The 20,877-nt window shown below is 40.6% G+C and overlaps 1 protein-coding gene across 1 annotated transcript in view; it reads left to right on the forward strand.

Annotated features, from left to right (window-relative positions):
* The window catches only part of LGR4 (leucine rich repeat containing G protein-coupled receptor 4), an 81,479-nt gene that overhangs the window by 28,364 nt on the left and 32,238 nt on the right, over positions 1-20,877 (forward strand). The window contains exon 2 of the mRNA XM_067296229.1: positions 7,228-7,299. Within this exon, the coding sequence (XP_067152330.1) occupies positions 7,228-7,299 (72 nt within the window). The remainder of the gene's footprint in view (positions 1-7,227; positions 7,300-20,877) is intronic.

The raw sequence follows: 20,877 nt of genomic DNA on the forward strand, positions 1-20,877 counted from the left end.
TATTATTTAATTGTCATTCTTTGTTGGCTATAAATAACTTCCAACAACAAGACTTGGAGATAGGTACCCTTGGTGCTTGCGCTGATTTACATTTTCAGAGTGGAGCGCCCTTTTTAGTAGTGCGGTTGGTTAATGCTGGTGTAAACTCGGCTGGATTCAAAGCAGTGACCTAAAGAATCACTGCCATACAGTTACGTATATTTGTCTTTTGCTCTTTTTTTTTTTTTTTTAATTAAACAGACAAGGAATATCATATTGTTGGTCCCGTATACTAAGAAAAATGTCTGTTGCTTTGTCTTGTTGATCGTCGCCTATGTGGACATAATTGGGACATTATCCATGTTAGTGGTCCCAGTGGTAATGGATGGCTAATTGTTGCTGAGTATTTTCCAACATCGCGTTGACTTACGTTTCAATGATCTGGTTAATTTAACATGGTATTTAAAAACATTAACAGCTTCAACTTTTCCTAGTACTACTGAAGCTGGATCAGTGTTACTACCTGGAATTTTACATAAGATTAAGACCTTTTACCTAATGTTTCTTGTACAAGTATGTAGGAGGGCTATATTCAAATATAGATAACTCTGCTTAAATCATTTTGTAAGTGTTATAATTAAATAATGCAGTGGCAGAGGGCCCAGACCTTGGAAAAGACAGAATGGAGCCTACAGTATTACATGCTATTATCTATCAGCAAACAGGTTGAGCTTGCTCAGAGGGAGTATTTTGTAGGTTTTTAAAGGTGCCTTGTTGAAACATGATCGTCTTTCCTTCAACAAACACTCTTCTCTCTCCTTCGCTCTCCCACTTCCCTCCTAAACCTCTCAAAAGATCGAGATCAGGTGGAGAGGCAAAAAAGCTAGCTGTTAATGAAGTATAGGGAAGCACAGGAGAGGGTTTTGGTTTTATTTTTTTGAGTGGCCAGACTCTGCTGGGTCTGGCTGAGATCTAATTTTCCTTTTCTGTAGGTAGGTATTTTGTGTCTTCAGGCTTAAGATCATTTTTACGAAATGGAGTGGTTTTGGTCCCTAGCGTGCTTCCAGATGTGTACAGATGTGGTGGGAAGTGCAGTGTGGGCTCGAGTGTGGGCAGCCGAGGCGAGAAGGCAGGGCAGGCAGCACAGGGCAGGCGGCTCCCAGGAGACCCACCAGCACATCAGCGCTGAGTGGCGAGGAGGCTTTCTTTGGCTAATGTACGAGACCTGTCAGCTCAAGGTGCAGGGAAGGATGGGAGTTCACGTCAGTAAAGGTTGTTGCAGCTGAATGTCCCTCAGTTTAGAGAGACCAGTATGGCTTTCCTCTTAAATGCCCATTAGTTACTGTAGCTTTTTAGCTTTCTCTGCCTATATCTTGGGCCAATTTATTTACCATTTTTGCATGTCTTTTCTGTAGCCCTCTACAGGAAGTCTGTGTTTTTTCCATTTTTGTATTCCCTCTTTATGGCTACAGCTCTTCTTGTCATGCAAGAATTATTGTCTGCCCTCCCCTATCCCGGCTGTCTGCAGTCAGTTGTCCTTCCTAGCTAGACTCCCACTCCGGCATTTCAGGAAGAACGATCTTGGACATTTTGGATAAATCTAACAGGGTCAGGCAATTTTATGTATTACAAAATGAGACAGAAACCTACCTGTGCCCTGCATGTGACCCTGTGGAGTGTTGTGCATTTTATGTAACTGTCTTTTTTTGCATGATACCCCTAATGAAAGCTGTAACTTAAGCCACTTTCTAGAGATAAATAAGAGTTTCTTTCTGCCTTTTTTTTTTTTTTAATCTAAGAGAATTAACATGTTTCCATTCAAGATATGAAAAGTGGTGCAGCCTTCTTGCTGTCTAGCATCTACGTCTATCTATCTATATATGTATTTTTAAAGATACATGTTGATGTTTCTGTTTTAGGTAAAAGTAGGAGGCTTCATTAAACTAAGCTAACAACAAAGATTATAGTAATCGTCAGAATAACCTGAAGGGATCTACTGAAACTGGCTAAAGACAGAGGTAGCAAGTAACTGCGGGAATGCTGTTGCTCGATTTTTCACCTTTGTCCTGTAAAAATTACTGTGCACTACTTGGATAATGAAACAGCAGTTTCAGCAGGCTTCTTCAAGCTACTTGTTTTACTTGTGTGTGTTTTTTTTTTTTTTTTTTACCTTCATTTCAGCCTCCAACAGTAAAATGTACATATGAATACTGTAGATTGGCTTTCTCACACTATCCTGGATAACCTGAGCCAGGCTGTACCTGAATCCCAGTCATGAACTTAGCTGGCTGTAAGCTTAGGATTCAAACAAAACAGTTTATTTGGATCGACGCTGGAAGAAGACTGAAACTCGTGAGTGGCTGGGATAGGCTGCTGCGGCTCTTCTCACCAAGCGCGTGAGCCTTATTTGTCATTCAGAAATCCAGCCAGGGCAGCAATGCTGCTGTAGGAGGGAGTATTGCTGTGTTTGTGTACCGGCGTTGCGTCTATTCCACCTGAAATGGCGAAACTAATTGTTCCTGTAGGGCCGTGATTCACGCTCTCCCCTAAAAGCAGCTTATTCTTGCTAAAGAGGTTACCACCTTTGGCCACTCTTCAGGAGCGTTTTGATGCCAGCTCCTTGCCTGCTCACGCCCTAGCCTGTCTCGGGTAAGGCGAGCAAGGATTTCACGTGGCTTTGCAGTGCAGATAAGGCAAGTTAATGGCTAACTGCCGAGAGGCGCAGTCCTACCCCGGGCACTTGCGCCGCGGCCCTCGCCCTGGTTTCAGGGCCAGGTCTCGTCCCATAGCTCAATGGGGACGCTGAATTCGGGGAAAATCCCCCTGAAATGTGTTTTGCTGGCTTAACCGCCTGAACTGGCTTGCGGTGGTGTTAGCCTGAGCGCCAGAGGTGGCAGAGAGAGGGAATGGAGACGGCGGCGTTGGGGTGGGGTGAACGGGGACCGCCGCTTTTGGCAGCGCTGAGCCATTGCGTGCAGGTAGTTGTACTGCGACTGCACCAGGATTTGTTACACCAGTCCAACACAGCTTGTGTGGAGCAGGTTGGGGAAAGAGCCCTTGGCAGATGTGAGGAGCAGCTTTGGCTTTTAGCAGGATGGGGAAGGGGCGAGAGGGCTGGGGCTCTGTGCAGACCCTTCGGGCCCCCCAGCTGGGCCCTGGAGAAGACGGCTCTTTTGACTTGGGCTCTGTTTTCAAGCAACTCCACTGAGCCAGTGCAAATTACTGCGTGGCAAAACTTTCTAACACATTTACTTTATATGAGCTTCAGACAATTGCCAGTGGGTTTAAGCTAAATTAAACGAGTGGGAAGTGTCAAGGGGATTTTTATTAATTGATTTTTTTTTTTTAAACTATGAAATCTGAGTAAAACCCAAGCTAAAACTTTGTAAGAAACCACCTGTGTGCACTGCAGTAAAGCAGAGATAATGAGCACCTATATTTAGCACCAGCCTCGGTTCCAAATGCATGGAAAAGAGCATGAAAGTGCCTCAAGTGTTGATGAACCCTGGAAGCCATTAGATTGCTTGTAAGGGAGATATATCACCATTCCTTTTGCTCGTTTTTCTGACAGCTCTGGAGTGTAGAACCACTTCATCCCTGTTCTACTGTTTTTCTTCTTAAAGATATTGTTTCTGTATGTTTTGTACTTCCCAGGGAAAACCCAAATTAAGCCTTGGAGCTGGCTTTAATTTTGAGACAGAGATTTAAGTTGTTGCAAGTGACAGATTATACTGCTAACTGATGAAAGAACAAGTAATTTAAGATGAGCTTTTTAGATGTTTAGTCTGAACTTCAGTGTACCAGTAAAATTTAGGGCAAGTTTTGTTTTGGGGGGTTTTATATACACATACAGTGCTCAGAAGGTTTTAAATGTTGCTCTGTTCTTAGGGACTTAGGCCTGCATGTAATAATAACAAGTTCCAAAATGAAAATTGTTGTATTCCTGCTAAAATATGGCATTAGACAACTGCTGATGTGATCATTTTAGTTTGTGATAGAACTTACGCATCACTCCACTGGACAGTGCTGGAGATGGAGAAAGTATTTCTTGATACTGGTTTTGTTCATTCTTTGAAAATAACTTTTGTTTTCTTTTTATGAACCTTAACTGAACTCTAGGCTCATATGTCTGAGGACTTTTCTTAATAGAGGTGGAAGAATATATGGGGGGAGAGTGATCCTGTGGAGTAGGGCAGCTTCTCAATGGTGGCTCCTTTGACATATCCAGTCCTGTACTAATATTTTGTCTTAATTACATGGAGAGTCTCCTAGATTCTCCATTTTTTTGACTGTTTTTGTTATAAATGTAATTTCACTGAAAATAAATTCTAGTAGAATTTGTGGGTTTTGATGATGCTTTTCAGTTCTTCATTACTAAGGTAGTCTATTTAGTGTTGAAATCCAAGTAGTCTACTCCTCATGTTAAAATTATAGCTGCTAACAACATTTGGAGCTACAGGCAAAACATTCTTTGCTAATTTCAAATCCCAGAGAAAAACAGCTATCGTGTTGCACGACAAACGTGGTTGCATTCAAAGTCCTTGACGAAGTAATGTGTATCCATTTGTAAAGTGCTTTCTGATGATATGTACTGTCAGCATATTTTTACTACCACCACTTATTATGGTATACAATAATATGGTTTTTATATCACCTAGATAGTCTTCTAAGAGACTGAGGAAAATACAAGTTGTAATTTCTTGCGTAGTTTACCGTTTCTTACGATTCATTTAGGGTCTCTGTGCTCTTGCTCTCTCTTTTTTTTTTTCTTTTGCCCAAGTCATAAATGCTTGCTTATTTAAGCATTGGAAGGGTGTGTGTAGTCATTCGGAAAGGAAAGGACTATCTCGGATGTGTGAAATGTGTGTATTCGTGACAATTTGAAAAGTGTGTGTGTGTGGAGGGGGGAGTAAAAGTTGCAGCCTCCTGTGGAGCAGACAGCTGACGATTCATGTATCTGATACTTTTATTTACTTTTCTGCACCAGAAGGAAAGTGTCCTCCCACAGTAACTGCAACATCTCATGGTACCCAGGCTGCTACTGAGATACAAAGCACCATTTAAAACATGCAGACTGGAGAATTTGGAAATAAATCATCTCTAATTCAGCTCCTTCCGGAATTTAGCGAAGAAGTCTGTATTGTGCTGCAGTGAATATTTTTGATCATCTTTCACAACTGGATTTGTTTTATGTGCACTGAACCTTATTTTGATCTCCATTGCTCTTGATTTACTTTAGTGAACTCTTAACAACCGCTGAGGAATAGCTCTCTTGGTTTACACTGGGGTATGTGAAGTGAAGATTTGGCTTGCTGTTTAATAAACATTTAGTTGAACAATTGCACTTAGGTTTAACGTGAACAGTGTAATGTTAATGTCAGTGCCAGCTAGGGGCCTCTGCTGCCCATTCAGGGGAGCAGCGAATCCAGTCACCAGGTGCTCACTAACGTCAACGTATGTTCACTGACATCAGTTGACATTGTCAACTGCAGTGGGGGGGGGGAATTGTTCCTCCCCTCCCCCCTCCCTCCCCCCAGTTACTATGCCACTTTTTTATATAGTGTATTTTATATAGTGTATTCTACTGTCAGTCTGCAAAGGGAGACTTTTTTTTAATGAACTGTGTTAGATGTTATTATCTCTTTCATTCCTCCTCCTCGTGTCAGCAAAGGGGATGAGCTCAGGAAGTTTGTGGTGATGGATTCTCTCATCTGGAGTGAGTTGCTTGCCCTCTGACTTGGACAGTGTGTATTTTACATTTGAGTTAGTAGCGTAAAGCTATAGCTCAACTGAATGTTTGTGGGTGTGATAGTGGGCTGCAGAAGACCTGATTTTTCAAGAATAGGTAGAGAGTGGTGCAGGTGGGTAATGGAGAGCAGAAAAGAACGGGCTGCCGAGAGTCATGGGGAGAAGTGTTGCTTATTGAAGGTTGAATTCTGACTTCTATTAATGCCATGCAGTTCAGTGAAACAGGCACTGGATGTATTATAACACAGAAAGAAGGTAAAGTGTGTGCTATTTGGTGTATGGCTTCTTGCAAGCCTTGGGGATAAAACAGTGAAGTTGATTGAGTTAGGGCAGAGGTATGTGCGAACAAAATCTGCTGTCTCATGTGCAGTCACTAGCTCTTCAGCTCTTCATGCAAGAACTTCAGTGACACTTGTTGGATGTTGGTGAGAAGGAAGAAGTTGTTTGGTTTTGTTTGTTTGTTTTTCCTCCCAATATATGGGGAGATGGCACTTAGATGCTAGAGAAGTTTCCCTCCTTCCTTCATTTGGAAGACAGCAAGCACAAGGGAATTTGGAAGGCTGTACTAATAACTACAACTGAGTTGCTCTTTAAACTATATTTAAAAAAATAGTAATACAATGGAAAGTAAGTTTATTGGGTTATGTCATTAATTGTTAGGTAGTTATTAGCTTAATTGTCAAATTGAATTGTTTTCATGCTGCTTTTGTTCATATTGAGTAATAAGTTGCTTTAGGATCAGATTATCCATGATGATTATGTGGATGTGAAGTGATGGCACTGAGTTTGCCACTTACAGCTCGTTCTGAAAGACAGAAACTGAACTGGTCTGCATACCTGGCGTGTATGCACTTGCTGCCCGCCCGCCTCCGTTCATGGACAGAACATGAAATCTGCTTAAAACTCTTACCTCGAGGACTTCTATAGGTTTTGTAGAAATATGACTGCGGTAGAGCTAGGACATGTTTCTGCTATTCTAGTCAGTTGCTCCAGAAGCCATGTTTGCCAAGAAGCTCTTTATTTTATTAAGTCCCAACACATGGGTGTGTGTTTTATATTTTTTAGACACTGTGGGATGGAAATGATAGGTGGTCACAATCTTTTTTTTTATTATTTATTATTTTTATAGGCAGTGGTTTTAGAACACTCTTAATCATACTTGTTAAAATTATATGCATGTGCAAGCTGGTGAAAATTAGCTGTTGAGCCTCTTCCCAATATACATAGCCCTGTAGATGCACCATCATTTTTCTTGTTTACAGGTATCAGAAAACATTTTGTTTCAACTTCTTATTATATTGGCCTTTGGTGTGACTGGATTCTCAAATTACTGTGCTTTGAGAGTTTAGCATGCAAATTTCAAGAAATAGATGTACTGTTTGATGCTACAATGCTTTTTTCTGTTATCATACTATCTGAATAGACTTTTTTCCTCCTCCTTGTGCTGAAGTGTAAAAATCCTTTCTGTTTATTGACATACCTTTATTTCTTCTCTCCCAGAGATATCAGCATGAATAACATCACAAGGCTACCGGAGGATGCATTTAAGAACTTTCCTTACTTGGAAGAGCTGTAAGTATTTAACACAAATTAAGTTTTTGCTAGCAACAGTATCAGATGTGTATAGAAAGTGGGTGGGGAAATAATATTGAGTTGAGCTGTGAACAGAGAAAGCAATTATACCTTTTAAAAAGAGGGAAAAAATCCTGTACATATTTGGAAACCGGAACAGTGAATGCTACTTACAAAGGACTTTTTACAGTAATTATTTTAATCTTGACTGCAGTGGTGACACATACTAATTATAGTGTTATCCAAAGATAACACGAGAGGTGTGTAATTACCATTGTTTCCGATGGAGCTACAGTATAGCTGTTGCATAACTTCCATAAAATGTATGTTGTTTCATTTACTGAACAGCTTACTCCCATTACCCCTGTAGGCTGCAGATGCAGTGTTTGCAAGCACACTTGAGCTGCATTAGAAACTGAAGGTCTATGGTACAGGACATTTTGTTCTTCATTTCCCCTGCAGAAATTCCCTCTTGTCCTGCCCTCTTCATAGCTTTATCCTTAGGTTTTAATTAGGTGATACTTATACTTCTGAACTTTAATCATTGCACTGCACTAGAACTCGTATGCCTGGCATTTTCTTGAGCTGATATCTTAACTGAGATGCCTTAGCAAAGCTGAAGCACCCTTTAGCAGCATAGCCCTGGGTTAAATTATGTTTCAGAGCTGTCTGACTGTTTCCAGAGTCAATAAAGAGGGAGAAGACTTTAACTTTCAGTTACTACTTTAATAAGTACTATTATGTGACAAGTGACTTCTGTGTGCCTTAGCTTCCGTATCTATAAAGAGAGGGTAATGGTTCAGCCTTTGCCAGAGAGCATTGAGAACTTCCAGTAAGCAATAGATAAAGCAAGTTGCAATGTTTTTGTCTTATTTCTCTTGCATTTTCGCAGTGACAGAGTAAGTAGCATTTCTCAAAACAAAGAACACTTAAAATACAAAACAAGGCTGTCCACATTTGTGACTTTGTCTAGACTGGAACTATGAATTCTGTCTTGAGATGCATTTATTAAAAATTCTCTCAAGGAAAGAACAGTTCATTTCCCAGAAAGAGACAAACCCTTATGAAGTAGGGAAGCATTGCTCCTACTTTATAGATGAGGAAACTGAAACGAAGAGTGAGAGCCATTTGTGGAAGGCAACAGGATATATTAACCTCCTGGCAAAACTACAAATATAACCCAGAACCTTTTGACTCCTAGTTAACTGCTTTAACACATATGTCCACCATACTTTAATAGAAACAGGGTATTGAGAAATAGGTAGAGATGGGTTAGTTGCTCCTGAAGAAAGACTTGTGTTCCTGAAACCTAATCTGTTTTTTCCCTTGCCCCCCCAGCTACGCTGGTTAGTCTAATAGTGTTCTCCCTCTCCTTGCAATTTTGGTCACTCTTATATCCTGATATTGTGGTGGCTACCATTACTTATACTCTTAAATGTCTCCATTTTCACTGCCTTTTAAGTAGTCCTGGTTCAGGTCAGTACCATTGTGAAGTGCGGATTAATTTATTCATGTCAGGTGAATTGTGCGTGTAATACCTTACTACGTGCTTAGCAGGTTCTGTTCCATTCCCTCTGGTTTTAGATAATACTTAAATTTACAATATGGTCTAGAATATCTCATGAAGTAAAACAGACTTACCAGGATTTCAGATTGTGTATGTGTAACAGTAACACAGTTTAAGACAGGCTGCTCTATGGCATGAAAAGCCTATTACATTAAAAAATAAAATAAAATAAAATTAGGGGGCTGGAGAGGGTTAGTTGGCTCAGGGTTTGCTTCGGCTAACACTCCCTATGTGCTTTTTATGTGCTAATGTATTTTTGTATTTTATTTTGTAAGACTATGTTGGTAGTCCAGATTTTTCTTCCAAGTTCTTTAGTTGTTTTCACACCAAAAGTGTAAAAAACAAACAAGTCTCTTTTCCCCACCCCACCCCCTAACTTCAGCTGACTGTGGGAGCCTTCGTTTTTTCCTGTAAGTAATTAAGTAATAAAACCTAACTGGTGGGTGTGCGTATTGTGCAACTTCCATAAACCCTGGGGTGTGTCAGGAGGTAAAGAGAAAAGGCAGAGCCTTCAGCCACCATGTATTGTGCTTACTGCCTAAGACCCATTTGCTACATGTACCTCATTGTCCCCCTAAATTCCAGCATTTTAGTTTGCAAAAGAAATAGACCAACATGAAGCTCAGAATTACATCTGAACACCCAGCAGCTTTAAATCATTCCTGATATGCTTATTTGATATGTTAAAGCAACTTCTGAAAAAAATTTAGAATAAAAATGGTGTTTGGCAAATCGATGGTAATTCCTTAGTACAGAAGAAAAAAATAATAATTTTCATTTTATGTGCAAGTTACCTCCTACAAGTGGTAGCTGTTTTAAGGTGATGTTCCTACTTTGGAAGGCAAGATTTGGGAAAATAACCATGCGTGTCAGGGTAGATAATCAACTTGTTGTTTTATCCATACCCTCTTCTTACCTTAGAAACACCAGACAGCAGAATTATGCTGCAGAGGTAGGAGAATCTCCAGCAGGGCAAAAAGAAAAACTCTCTCCAATTCAAAAGCTATCGCTGATGCAAAAAGACAGGAAAATGGTCAAGAGAGCAGATTCATAAGTAGGCAATATCTGTGTACACTACTTCTCTTAGAAATCTCTCAGTTGAAAAATATTAACCTAGACGTGCAAGTTGTTAATAATTTTTTGCAGCAGTCTGTGTACAATTTGAAGCCTCTTTGCAGAGCTTCTGGACATGTCCACGGGCAGTGAAATGAGGCAGTAGTTCTTCCGTATGCATAAAGACCTGACTATGGTCATCCATGCTCAAGTCAACTCCAGGTTCCCTTGCTTCAGTTCACATTCTTCCCAGAAGGGTTGCAATAGACTGAAGTAAATATGAACAAAAGCAGTGTAAATGGCTGGCTCCAAACGTGACATGTTTTTGCTTCATTCTGCAGATTGCTTGTTTTCTATGGGACAGGGAACAGAATTTTTCTGGTCTTTACTTTTCCTGGCTGTTAACAGAATTAAACAAATGGTTGTACTTCCCGTTGTACAACCACAATTTTCCCTCTCCACTCAAAGATGATTTTCAGAATTTCTTCCTGGATTATTTTTATAGTTGAACAGATTCAAATTCTGACTGCCAGGCACTAGCAAAGTTGCTTTTCCAGCACAGGAACCTGGGTGTGCAACTTAATGCCAAAGAAAAAGAGACAGAGTTAAAGCTAAGTGGTGTTGAAATCTGTGTTAAAAGTAATTTTTCCATCTAGAACTTTTCCCAAGAATTAAATGCCTAAAGCAAACGAAAATCCCACAAGCTAATGAGAATACAGTTAGTACCACACCGCTGTGGAATCTACTAACTCTTCATCCAGAAGACCAGCTCCAGACACATTTCCCGTTATGAGAATTTATGCTGTGCTTTAGCCCTACTTACTTCTGTTTATCAAATGCTTCAGGAGATTAGCCCCTGACAGTTAATTAATATTGCAAAATAATATCACAGAATTTAATTGAACATAAATGGGGAGGCAATTAGATGTATTATGTAGGCAACTGTATCTTGCACAGTGCATGTATGGAGAGCATGGATTTATAAATGCAGTGGGACTAGTTTAAAATGGGGGTTGTCGTTTCCTTAAGCAATAAACTCTTTGGTAGTCCTGACAGACTTCAAAGAGGATCATTTTTCGAATCCTAAAATGAGTGCTAGCAAAGAATGAAAGGAGAAGTAGCAGGCCAGATTTGTAAAAGCTGTCTGCTTGATTAAAAGGTGTCTTCAGCGTCACTAAAGGAGTGATTTGGGTGCCTAAATGTAGGCATCCAGTGCCATTTTTAGCTGTGCTAGGTTATCCGAGACATCTGCACACAAGGCTGGCAGATCTGATGCAGAGGGGAGACCGATGGCCTTCGGGAACGGCAGCTGGAGGCCAGGTGGAAGAGGTCATCTAAAATGACACAAAATGGCTGCATTTAGGTAACTGGCTCTCATGTGAAGCATCAGATTCGCAGGTATAATCTGAGTTTTTGTACCTTTAAGATATGCTCATACCTGAATATTGCGAGCAGGTACAAACAAAGGAACTCTAGCTAATCTGCAGGCAGAATCAGCCTGTTGGGTTATGTGCTGCATGTGCCCCTGTTCACAGCCTCGTGCGTGTTGCTGCATAGTGCACTTATCATATTTCTGCAGGATTCTTGCACTATTTATAAATGTTATAAAAATTCTCCATCTCTGTGTAACTGATACCCATCTGGAAGTAATTTGCAAATGATTGAAACAGCAATGGTCAGAGTCAGCGAGGAGCAGACCACCAAGGGTTTTGCCACAGAAGTTAATGAAGTGTATTCTCCAGAAAATGTTAACATAAATATGCTGCAGCCCTAAACTTGATATGGAAACTGAAAATCCTTGAAGAATTTGGCTGCAGTTTTCTAACCACACCTTAAAGTATATATAGAAAGCTAGAAGAGGAAAATATAGTTAGATAATGTAGTGTTTTTAGAAAGCAGAAACCATTTTCCAATGTGAATTTTTAACTAGAAGAGCCAGGCTGTGCTATGTTTTGATACTTCTCTAAACTGTTTTAGTTCTTTTTAATATCTAAAGCCTTCTGAGGTAGTCTGAAGGATTTTAACTGTATGACTTCCATTCACTATATTAGTGAACGATTTGCCAAAGTAACCAAAAGGCACTCACTCATCAGGGCAAGGCAAATCAAAACAATTTTTATTCTTGGACAGTTTTCCAGTCTGACTTCAGAAACTTGCTTCACTCGAAGAAAGCAAATGTCTCCTTGACTTAATGACCTTTTTACCTTGTTCTGATTTCCACTCTTAACCTTTTAAATTGTTGACTCCTTATTTGCCCTGCGCTGATGAGCAAAGTTTTAAATAAGGTTTTGACACACTGGCTTCTGGTCAGCATGAGAGCCAGTAGGGGGATATAGCTGAGCAAGCTGTCCTGCTGCGTGGCTTCAGATGGCCGGTGACACGAATGCGGCGTTGTCAGAACGGCAGCGTCGGTCGCCTGCAAACCGCCTGCTCTCAGGCAGCCCTGCGGCAGGGCTCTGCGCTTCTCTGCGGGGGCTGCTGAGGATGCTCGCTGCTCGCTGAATGTTGTGATTTGGAAAAGTGTATCGTGCTCAGTAATGCTGCACGGAAACAGCAGTGTTTGATTACCTGGCAGATGTATGCTGCTGCCAGTGTCTGTTCTGTTTTTGTTTTGTGTTCATATGTAATATGAAACAGTCTCTCTTCTATGGCACTACGCTCAGGTTTCTTTTTTGATCAAAGACAAATTCCATTAAGATTTTTATTTAGTTGGTGAAAGTAGGGAAATAAAGTGATACATGGAAAATATGGATTGATGAGTTTTCTCCTTTTCTGAAAGAGAAGGCTAACATGTACTTCTTGACAGATGAATGAACAGAGCCAACAGAATAGAAAGCAACTGTAATTTTTCAGGAAAAGAAATAGTATGACTGAGAATTTGCCTGACTCTTTAATATCCATGCTGTTTACAGCACTAAAAAGTCTTTCTCAAACCTCTCCTCCCCCACCCAACCCAAATGCTCTCATCATGGCTTTTAATTGACAAAGTATATTTTGAGAACATAAGGATTAATTAAAATACATACTGGCAGTGGAAAGTGAGGTGTTTTTGCCATAAGGTTGTAATCAGGAAGTATCTGCGAGGGAAATGACTGGAGTTATTTTTCCTCTTGACTGCAGCTGAAGATGACCACCTGGCTGAAATGTTGCAGCTGCTTGCTTTTGTAGTGTCTCTTTCAGTGTATAATTTAGATGGTCCTCTTCCTTCCAATTTCTGCATCAGCACTAAGTTGTATTATCCTCGGGGATGAGGGGAGAGTGTCTTGCTTTTTTATTACTTTTGTTTTATGAATAAGACATGTCTTGGAGCTATGCCAAGGCCACCAGGGCTCAGCTCTGTTAATTTGGGATGTAATATCTTTTCTCACCTGACTATGAAGCATTTGGTGGAAGGCGTGGTTTTTGTTCCTCAGTGTTAGGTCTTTTAGACAGGGCTATTTTAAAAGTGTTTTCAAGGTAGTGTGGGAATGTTGATAAGATGGTGTAATTCCTCTCCCTTTCATAAACCTAAGTAGTCTTAGATTTGGAGTGGGAAGTTAGAGAGAGGGGGCTTGTTTTGAGTAGAAAAGTAAGGATGAATCTTCATGAGAAAAGCTGTCTTGATAACTTGCGTTAGCTGACATGTGGTAACTGAGGCTGTGGTTAAACATCTCTTGTGAAACTAGCTGGTACAATAGCAGACATTACCACCCCATATCTGTCCATGCTACTCCCACAGCAGAAGCTGTGCAGCAAACTGAGAACTCTCTGCCTTGGCTCTGTTATAAAGGCAGCCAGTTTAGACATATTTTGGTATTTCAGAAATAGCCAGCTGACACTGGGTTGGAAGCCGGTGAGCGCTCTTCACCCTTCTGCCAGCTCTGAATATTTGAACAGCTGGAGGAGGTAGTTTCTTCAGTTGCTCCAGCCAGCCTGAATTCCAGGAGGTAAAATACTAATGAAGAAAATGTAAGGTGTAGGTTTCACATGTATTAGCAAGTTAAGAGCCTAAGCTTCAACTCAACCAACTAGCATATATTACAAATGTTTACTGCCTTGTGTATGCTGGAGCTTCAGAATGCGTGTTGACATGTTGTAACTTGCACCTTTAAATTCTAGTCAAGACAGACCTTTAGGCAAAGACTCCCAAGTAGAATTAACCGCAGTCAGCCAAGATATTTTTAAACATCACCTGCTTGGTCTGTGCTAGATGCTAAATGGTATTTAAAAACATGTTGGCTAACTTGTGTATAATTAATGTTTTCTTATCTATGTGAGTCCTAAATCAGTTTAATTCTGGGTGAGTTTCAAGCCTGCTGTTTTAAGAAAAATGTTTCTGTAGCTTAGAAACTTCTCACTGTGCTTGATAGTTGTGTATTTTTCCTGGTAGAGGGAAAAAATGCTAGTAGGTTGAGTAAATTCCATTATTTTTAGGAGGTGAGGAAGTTCCTTTATAGTTCCTGTTTCTACATGTTAATTTTGAAACTTGGCATGGTTGTCTGTTGGGATCCCAAGACTTGACTGGTTGTTCTGCTGTAAGTGCGTTTTGAAAGAGGCAATTGAAGCTTTCCCCTTATCTGTCGTCTTTTAGTTTCAGCATTCAGCATTATTTTCACAGGCACAAACACAGAAGCTGGTTTAGCTAAATGGCCTGGAGGTTGAACTTTGTGGTGTTAAGCTCAAAGACCCATCTTACAAGCCTGAATTCATTATGCTGCCTGAGCTGCCAGGTTAGGGCTGACTTAAAGTATAAACCAGACAAGAAACTTCTGGAGGCTAAGTGGTGAGCTTGCTCAGAGGCTGTCAGGCTAGACCTCTCCAATTACAGATCCCCCCAAACAGTACTGGTACAATTCGGTCCAGCTCCCCCTTTCTGTTTCTGGAACTGGAATATGAGACCAAGCACGCATACGTGCATGCACACAGGTAGCCAGTTCCAAATTCAAATCTTCAGAAGAGTCAGACATAGCTCTGAAAATGTCTTGGATATTTAGACAGAAAGGAAAAGTAGAAAAGATGCATCCTGAACACTGGAGGTAAATGCGTGGTCTCTGAACTCCGAGAAAGAAATTGGCTGACTCTGAGAGCAGTCTGTTGTCATAGTGTCATGGTGTGAAACTGTGTTATGATAAGAAGGCATGATGTGGAATTAATTCATTCTTTTACCTCCTTTCTCCCTTCCTCATGGACAGTTTTTGTTTATTTTGGTGTATTTTTTGTGAATACTTTATCAAGTTCTTGCCTGATTATCACTGGCAGATTTTGTCCTTCCAGTACAGAAAAAGTAACCTGTACTCATATAAAGTTTTTTCCTGAACTTCCTGCCTACATGTAACAGGCAAATCGTAGATGATTCTGATCAAAATGTCAGATTTTTCAGCTAAAGGAAACTTAAGAGTGACCTAATTTTGAAACTTTATCTGAAGAATCATAATGAAAATCACTCCCATCACTTTAAAGTCTTTAACTGTGGAGGTGTCTACAAATCCTGAGTCTTGTACTTGCCTGGGATGTACCTGAGGTGGTTAGAAAACTGGTAACAGAGATTTAATTGCCAAATAGATTCAATCCATTTCCACATTTTGCAGCGTCACTTGCTAGATGCATGGTCTTTCAACAGACCCCGTGCCTGGAAAGCCAGTAAATGCCAGGGCAAGAGAGAGGCTGTATGGACACACCAAAGCAATTTTGAAGATCTACTATCTCAACAGTAATTTCTTTCATCCTCTCATGTCTAATTATCAAGATATTACATGATCTTGGAAACCTTCTATGCATCCAAGTAGCAGTTAAAAGCACAAACCTGTAGATGGTTCAAGAGTTGCATACTAGTTGATCAGGACATAGCTTGGTCACTTTGATCTCTGTTTCTGCTTTACAGACTAGCTAAGTGAAATGTTTTTATAGCTAGGAAGGAGTATGCTGATGCTGGAAGAGCTCCAGTCAGTTCAGCAGAGTGGCCACCCGCTGAGCTGCACAGGCAATAGCCCATCTCCCTCGCCTGCCGTGCTCTGCGTTGGCTCATCGTGGAAGTCAGGTTCAAATCCATGGATCCAGCTTGGAGACTCACAGTCCTTGGAGAGGAAGCTGTCAACCACAAATCCTCCAAGTATAGAAAACAGAGTTGTCTCAGCAGCCAGCCCACCATGGTGGAAGTCATTCTCATAACACAGCTAAGTGCCCCCAATCTTTTGGCATCCACAACAAAAAGAAAGTACTGCTTAGACATGGCTTTGTCGTAGTTACTGCTGTCTTTGCAAGGGGATAGAAAGAGGAAAGAAAACCCTGTAGAAACACCCCCCCCCAACTTCTGCCCCAGAGTATTTAAGCTTAGTTATCATGATGAGGAATACAAAATATTTGTCTCAGGTAGCTCCTTCTCCACTAAATGAGGTGGAATCTGTAATAATTGCTATTTTTGCAGTGAGAAATTAGAGGGAAGCTGAAGTCCAGAGTGGGAGAACCTAGATCAATGTATGTAGACTCACCCAAGTGCTTTGAGATACCCATCAAGGACAGGTTTAATTGGGATATAATAAAGCAAAGGAAAGTTATCACTACAAAACACAAAACACAGACATTTAGGGAGATGATGATGCATTTTGTAAAATACTTTCTGCTTTGGAGGCAGGAGAAATCAGAGTTGCTTACTGCAACAACTTGTCATTAGGACTGTAGACTAGTTGTTAACTACTTTCAAGACAACAGAATAGTTACCTATTTTTAAGATACATATCCATGTTAGAAAATTTGTGCTAACTTCTGTCTTTTGTTGGAGAATACTGATTGGACTACTATAACAACTTGGTTCAACAGCTTATGTTGTATAGTGATTGCTTTAGGTTATATGTTTTGACTGAAGTACAGATGCGTTGTATTCTATGGGCTCTATGTCAAGGAAGTCTTGCTCAAATGTAGATACTGATTGCAAATTGAATGGTAGAGCATATTTTGTATAGATAGGAATGCTTACTTTCTTCAAAATCAGTCATGATTTGTTTTCTTGTTAAAAGAGAAAGATTATAAATATTCTATGATATTCCATGAAAAGGAATATGGTAGAGCTGTTTTTTGTCTTGCAATGAGTGCTGGTGATGCTGAAATTTAACAGTAGAACTTTTGGACAGGTTTTAGATGCTTTTTTATCAATCAGTTTAGACTCCTTACTCAGAAGTCACTTTTAAATCAAGAATGCATAGTAAATGATGAGAAGTTTCAGGATTATAAGTGCCTGCTCAGCTTGATGGAGTTGGTACAGTTTCAGTACTGGCTGTAGTTGTAGACGTCCTTTTTCAGTCCTGGTGTGTCTTGGCTTACGTACTGATGATTTTATAAATAATGATTGATGTTGCATAATACTGAAATTACTGTAGGAAAGGGAGATAGGGGAACAAATGCATTTTCCATTAGCAGAAGCAGAATACAAGTTCCATTTAGCTATGCTAAATTGGCATGGAAGAATTGGGAGAAGCAATCTGTAAGTTATTGATTTTCTTCACAGCAGTGCAGCAGGTCACAGCTGACAAAAGTCCCAAAGGGGCCATTTGCCTAATCACGGATAAGCAAGGTGAAGTTAAGTCCAGCAATACTGCTTGCACTTACAAGCATGTCCCCTTTTGCAGCTGCCAAAGTTGGGTAGGAGCTGCCTGTGCCGGCTTATGCCCTCTCAAGGCAAAGGGATCTCTACATGGGAGAAGCAGTGAGCCTCTGATATTTTGCCTGCAAACGTCTGTAGCTCATGTGTAAAACTTCAAAGCTTTATGAATAAATTGTGGTGTGTAGCTGTGCATCTATGTTTATCAGTTGTCAAAGTTAAAAGCGTGTACGAAATTGTCATCTTCTGACTTTTTTATGTGTCTTAAGTGGAAAGCATAGAAAAAATGTAAGATTATCTGCATTTGTGAAGAAAACTGAATTCCTTTCAAAGTGGCTGCTTCTCTGGAATAGGTGGAACCTGAAGCTCTTTTCCTAGGCTGGAGAGAATTTCAGCCCTAATACCCAGCGGGTGTCTATAAGGCATATTCACATGTTGCATTCACATCTGTTGCGGGAGAATCTGAAGCAAGATTCAAGTTTGTGTGTGAAGCACAAGGAACCCTGAAAACCTTGAATGTAGGGATGGGGACAGGCAAGTAAGCATGAGAGAATAATTTGGTGGAAGACAGCAAAAAGTGAAGAAATAGCAAAAGTGCAAGTGAGGAAGCTATGGAATGTTTTCTGCTGTGGCATGGCAGTTTATACTTCCACATACATACTCTCATATGCCCTTTTCACTGCCATCCCTCTTTCCTTTTTCCATGCTGGAGTTCCCTCTGTCTCACCTGTGCGGTTGCGCTGTTGGTGGTGCTGTGCTGTGACCTGGAAACCTGGCCTGGTACAGGTTAAAATTTTCAGCAGGCCCCAGAGTGCAAGAGTGAGTTTCTGGGCAGGGGAAGAAGGGGAACTGTTTATCCAACTTTGTCACTGATGAAAATGTCACTGTTCTTGTCCCTCTCTGCTTCATTCATGCTTTTCCTCAGACTTTGGGACTAGGCATTTTTCACCTACTGCCCTGCAAAAGGCTCCACAATAGCTCAGATGCACTCATTCAGCATACTTACCATCCTGGCCAAGGTGTCTGGCACTGAGAGTTGTTATGGGGTTAGCAAGAAAACTCTTGGTCAGTTGTGATACACAACCTATGCCCCACGTCAGGTAGGAGCTGCCACTGTGTCCGTGTACCTTGAAGTAGGACAATGAATTTTCTGTGGCCTGTAACGAGGCAGGGCGCTTACCAATACTCCAGCGAATTAAGTCCCGTGCATTTTTACTGTCTGTTTGACAGTCCTGTGCCTTTTGGGGAAAGAGCTAACTGGTGTTGATATAATTTGACCACGTAACTATAGCTTTGGTCTCCCAGTCTGGTGAGGAGGAAGGGAAGGCCCCCGGCGGCTGCCCTCCGCAGTGGCCTGGGGGCCACCATCGGCTCCCTTGCAGGGGCCGTTCCCAGGGCTGGCCCAGGCAGAGGGGCGAGCCCTGGTGCAAGGAGCCTCAGCCTGCTTCCTTCCGTTGAGGCTTGGCAAAGCTGTGATTTTCCTTGGGTTTCCTTGTGATTTTTTTTTTTTTCTCCTCTTTTCCCATTTACCATGTGTGTGAGAGAGAAAGCAAGTGAGAGGGGTGGGGTTTTTTGGCTTTTGTTTTTTTTGTTTGTTTTTGTTTTTTTAAAAAAAATTCTGCCTGAAAAATCTGAATGCATTTATTTTTAAGACACGAAAAGGAGATGCTATGTGGAAAACCTGACTGGAAGATCTCAGTGACATCTTTATATTCTATATATGTGCTGTTAGTTGTATGTGCTCCATACTATTACTTTTTCTTTCTGCTCTCTCTTCGAAATGAACCCAGTTGTGTAAAGAGAGTTCTCTGTGCTCTGGGCTGCTGCGTGCTGCAGCAGAGGAAAGCCTGTTCGGAGCGGCATATGATACGTTAGTCTTTGCCTACCAGGGAGCTGCAGTTGAGACTTCCTCATGAGAAGCCGTACTCCCCAAGGCTAGGACGTGAATGATAAATGTATGTTTGGCAAACTGATTAGCAAAGCCTTTGCACACTTGGCTAGTTGTATCCTGTTTCCTGGAAGGCTGCCAGGTTTAGGAGAAACGGAAATGTAATGGATTGCAGTTTTTCTGTTGGTTGGTTGGTTGCAAAAGGCTGAATAAACAGGAGTTGCCTTAAGGTAGGCGAAGTGTTGTTATTTGAAGTTACGCGAGCCTTGCTTTGGCTTATCTGTATTTTGTGTCCGCTTCCGCTCCGCAAGTAGCGTTAGTGACGCTCAGTGAGGTGGCAGCGTTATTCAACTGAATTTAGTTTATTTTTTTGAAAGCAAATCATAATCCCAAGTCTTTTTTGGAGGAGGGAGAGCGGGAAGTTAGAGCAGATGTCTGACAAGTCCCACACCACCCATTTGACTGGGGACCTGAGCAGAGCTGGAACCAGAGCTACTTCACAAACATTTATCAGGATTGCTGGTTTTAAAGTACATGGTAGATAACTGGCATCAACTATTGTTTAAGTGCTAGAGTAATTCAGTGCTGTAACCTCAGTTAAATTACTTTTGATATAAGGATTTCTATTTTGGTGTTTTGAATTTTCTGTTTTTCTTTTTCTTTTTTTTCTTTTTTTAATAAACATGTGTTCTGCAGATCCCTGGCAAAACATTGGTGCAGAGAGCCAGCATGTTTCATCAGTATTTCTTTTGGTTTATAGTGAACTTTTTAGGAAATTATTGAAAAGAAAGCCATGAAATACAGCAATTCCCCCCTTCCCTAATTAATGCAATACAGTTGATTTAGGTGTCTACTAACAAAATGAATTTTGGGGGGTCTTAGTTGCCATTTGGAATTTTTCATTCCTGTTAAAAATTTGGAGTATTTGAAAAATCATGTCAGAGCTTCAAAATCTTGAGGTTGGTTGCAGACAGAATATTTCAAGAGTAAATGTAAATTGATTTTCTTTATTTTTCCTGTGGTTTCAGTGTTCCTGGGTCATACAGAAGCCACACAGACAAGCTTTCTCTGCAGCTAGGAGAACAAGATGTCTATTTTAAAACTAGAAGAAGCTGAGAGTTAAGCATGCTTATCATGATGTCAGAGTCATAACTTACAGCTATTGTCATGCATGTGAATACAAAGACTAAATACCAGGGTCTAATTTAATAAATGATGGTAACATACTTTTCTAAAATCAAATAGCATCTGCTGCTGCTGTCACCTTCCTGTTTATGATAAGGAGTCCTCCATTTATTTATAAATTTATTTATAAATAAAATCATCTACCTTTGACAAATGGATTTGACAACTGTAACTATTATGCTCTCTATTAGGCAGCATTTTATTATGTCATTCTGTTACAAGCAGATTTATATAGGAAACAAAAGCTTTGGGTAATATCTTTCATGTAGTTAGAAATAGAGACTAGGATAAAAATGTAATCATGTTGCTACT

This window comes from Apteryx mantelli, chromosome 4 (genome assembly GCF_036417845.1).
Source record: "Apteryx mantelli isolate bAptMan1 chromosome 4, bAptMan1.hap1, whole genome shotgun sequence".
Taxonomy (NCBI): Eukaryota; Metazoa; Chordata; class Aves; order Apterygiformes; family Apterygidae; genus Apteryx; species Apteryx mantelli.